Source organism: Bufo bufo, chromosome 4 (genome assembly GCF_905171765.1).
Source record: "Bufo bufo chromosome 4, aBufBuf1.1, whole genome shotgun sequence".
Lineage (NCBI taxonomy): Eukaryota > Metazoa > Chordata > Amphibia > Anura > Bufonidae > Bufo > Bufo bufo.
This window is the reverse complement of record NC_053392.1, coordinates 603262311-603265279: the sequence shown is the minus strand read 5'-3', so window position 1 is coordinate 603265279 and position 2969 is coordinate 603262311. Positions and strand designations below refer to the sequence as shown.

The window sequence follows — 2969 nt, the reverse complement described above, 5'->3', positions numbered from 1 at the left end:
CTTTGGTATTGCCTTTCATCCTCTAGTGTTCGGAAACCTACTTTTTACGCATGCGTGTTCAGTCTCAGCGAATTGTAACGATCTCTCGGCTATTGTCACTAGAGGGCGCGGTGTGCTTTACAATTCTGTCCCCGGCATACGTCAGCAACGCTTCTTCACGTTAGCTAGTCACCCTGGGCAACCGAGAGAAGCGTCCTATTCACAACGGGCAGAACAGAGATGGAGGACGGCAGACGGTCTCCCTCCCTGCATCTTGACCTGACTAATTTCGAGGACTGTGGTGACAGCCGGTATGTACTCACCAGCCCCCGTTCCCTGGAAGCCTGTGCTCGGCTGGGAGTGCGGCCTGTGGATTTGCTCTACAAGTCCTATGGAGAGGTCAGGGAGGAGAAACCAGGGGCTTCCAGTCAGGAGGTCAGTGAGATGTATGAAGCCCATGAGATGGAGAGGCTGAGGAAGGTGAGGCGGTGCAGGGAGCTAAGGAAGACATTGCTGGATAGTGACTGTAACCCTGGAGGTCCCCGCTTCAACCTCCAGGACCATGCTAGGTCCTCCACTGCTTCTCAGAAGCCCTGGAACCACCGACACACCGCAATCTTCCAAGATCCCTGGGAATACTTGGACATCACAACATCCCCAAACCGTGCTACTTCTCCAAACCGTGGGGTCTCAGCAACCAAGGGCCACAGAGGTGAAGGAGAGGTGCTACGAAGAACCCTAAGTCATGGAAACCTGATTCGGCCAGAAGTACAAATCCACCATCTTACCCGTAAGGTGGAAAAAGAAATCAAGGTGTCCCTGCCCGATAGGGATAAGAAGATTGCAGCTCTGATGTTACTCAAGCACCAAGAGGAGGAAATGTCCAAGCAGAGGAAATTGCAGGCCCAACAAGCCTGGGAAGATCTCCGCAGCAAGGAGAAGGTAATCCGAGAAGCTCTGAGCAAGCACAACTGGACTGACCGAGCCCAAAACCGTAGACAAAGCCCTAAAAGCTCCAAATTTGAGTGGCAACTTGATGCCGTCCGTCATCTGACGGCTCAGAATAACAAAGAGTTGAAGACATTGACTCCTGAGCAGAGGATGCTTTTTAACAATGGCATGAAGAAGGTCCAAGAAAATCTACAGTCCAAGAGCCAATTCCAAGACTTGATGTCAAAAAGCCCCAGAGATGTGGGTGGTCGTCTTCTAGAGGAACGTATGCTGCAAGCCATCAAGGCCAAGATGATCAAAGATGTTCAGAACAAGAAAAACATCCAAAACAAGAACGAATATGAGAAGCTAAGACATTCCAGGCTCAAGGAGGAGGTGGACCACCATGTCAAAGCTGAGGAGCGCTCCAAGATGATCTCCATGCAACAGAAGGAGCACAGGTTCCAGGAGACTTATGAGCAGATCCATGAGGAACGTCTTAAGGAAATACAAGAGAAAGCTTCTAGGGAAGAGGAGATGACCATAATGGCAAAAATCCGAGCAGAACAACAGGAGAAAGAGCAAATTAGACACAAGAAAATGCTAGTTCAAGTAAGCAATCAAAAAATTCTTCAGGCAAAAGACTCTTTGGGAAAAAGTCTGCAGAGTAAAGCAGAGCGGACGCGAGAACTCAACTTCATCAAGGAGAAAGCCCACCAACTCTTAAAACAAAAGCTCCAGGAAGAAGAAGAAAACTACCGGAAACACGTAGCACATCTTATCAGAGTCAAAGATCGGAAAAGTGACAAGGTCCTCAAGGAGAAAGAAGCCACCATCGAGGTGGGGAAGAAGATCGCCAGGGCTTCCTTTCACATCCGAGATAAAATCAGAGAACAGACCAAGAGCAGAACGTTCGACCAGATGGCCCTGCAGGCCCAACTAAGTGCAAGCTTTATGAAAACCATCCCTTGAAGGAAAAGACCACCATGGGATGCAATAAATGGCAGATGAGATCATGTGCGGTAATGATGGTTATGACGTGTTTATTAGAATAGCAGACTATATGGAGCCGGTTAGAGCTCCCGAGAAGTAGCCAAGTCCAGATTCAGAGAACTTCTCTACACATGGAAGAACAAAACAGCTTTTTGGACTCAGTGTCAAAAGTTTAGGTATATCCTGACTTCTAGTGAAGAACCGGCCAAATACATGTCAGTAAATGGCTTTTTGGGGACTGTACGATATATGGCCTTCTCTGATCTGAGGGGATCCCTAGGTTTGGACTCCCAACCGTTCACACATTGAAAGCCATCAATCTTAGACATGTATGTTTTTGCCGCTGATCCAGCAAAGGATCACCAAAACGCATCCGATAAATAATACAACGCTCTGCATCCGTTCAGAACGGATCCGGTTGTATTATCTCTAAAATGAACAGTCGGGGAACTAAAACCATTGTAAGTCAATGGGAGCCGGATCCGTTTTTTTTTCGTGTCTGGATCCATCTTGATCAGTATCTCATGACGCGCACAAAAACGCTGCTTGCAGCCAGTTTTGTGTCCGGCATGGGAACGCAACAAACGGGAACGGAATGGATTCTGGTGCGTTCCATTCCGGTTTGTTCAGTTTTGTCCCCATTGACAATGAATGCGGACAAAACGGAAGCGTGTTCCTCCTCTGATGGATCTCAAAACCGGAATGGAAAAACTCGGATGTGAAAGTAGCCTTACATCCCGGAAAAAACTTTTTTAGGGCACATCCACATGGACTGTATTTTGCTGAGAAAAATCTGTGGCGGATTTTGCTGCAACGAGTCTGAGTAGAAATTTCTGCGCGGATTTCACCCTGTGCAATACAAAGGGTGAAATCAGTGGCGGATTTTTTTCGCAGTGCATTGATACTGTTCTGCGGATTCTCCACCCTTTGTTTCTCAAAAGAAATATCGCAGCATATACGCCCCATGTAGGTACACCCTTAGGGTCCATTCACACGTCCTTATTTGTTTTGCGGATACGCAAAACACGGACACCGGCAATGTGCGGACCGCACATCGCCGGCACTCT

At 47.9% G+C, this 2969-nt stretch overlaps 1 protein-coding gene across 1 annotated transcript; it reads left to right on the top strand.

The window, feature by feature from the left end:
- Nucleotides 1-201: 201 nt before the first annotated feature.
- Nucleotides 202-2345, top strand: LOC120997537 (coiled-coil domain-containing protein 177-like). Its single transcript, XM_040427624.1, has one exon. The coding sequence runs from the start codon at nucleotides 220-222 to the stop codon at nucleotides 1879-1881; it is 1662 nt and encodes a 553-aa protein (XP_040283558.1). The 5' UTR covers nucleotides 202-219; the 3' UTR covers nucleotides 1882-2345.
- Nucleotides 2346-2969: the final 624 nt, after the last annotated feature.

Bases quoted from the DNA above. Each gene is read 5' to 3' on its own strand.
- LOC120997537 (XM_040427624.1), top strand. From the start codon at position 220: ATGGAGGACGGCAGACGGTCTCCCTCCCTGCATCTTGACCTGACTAAT.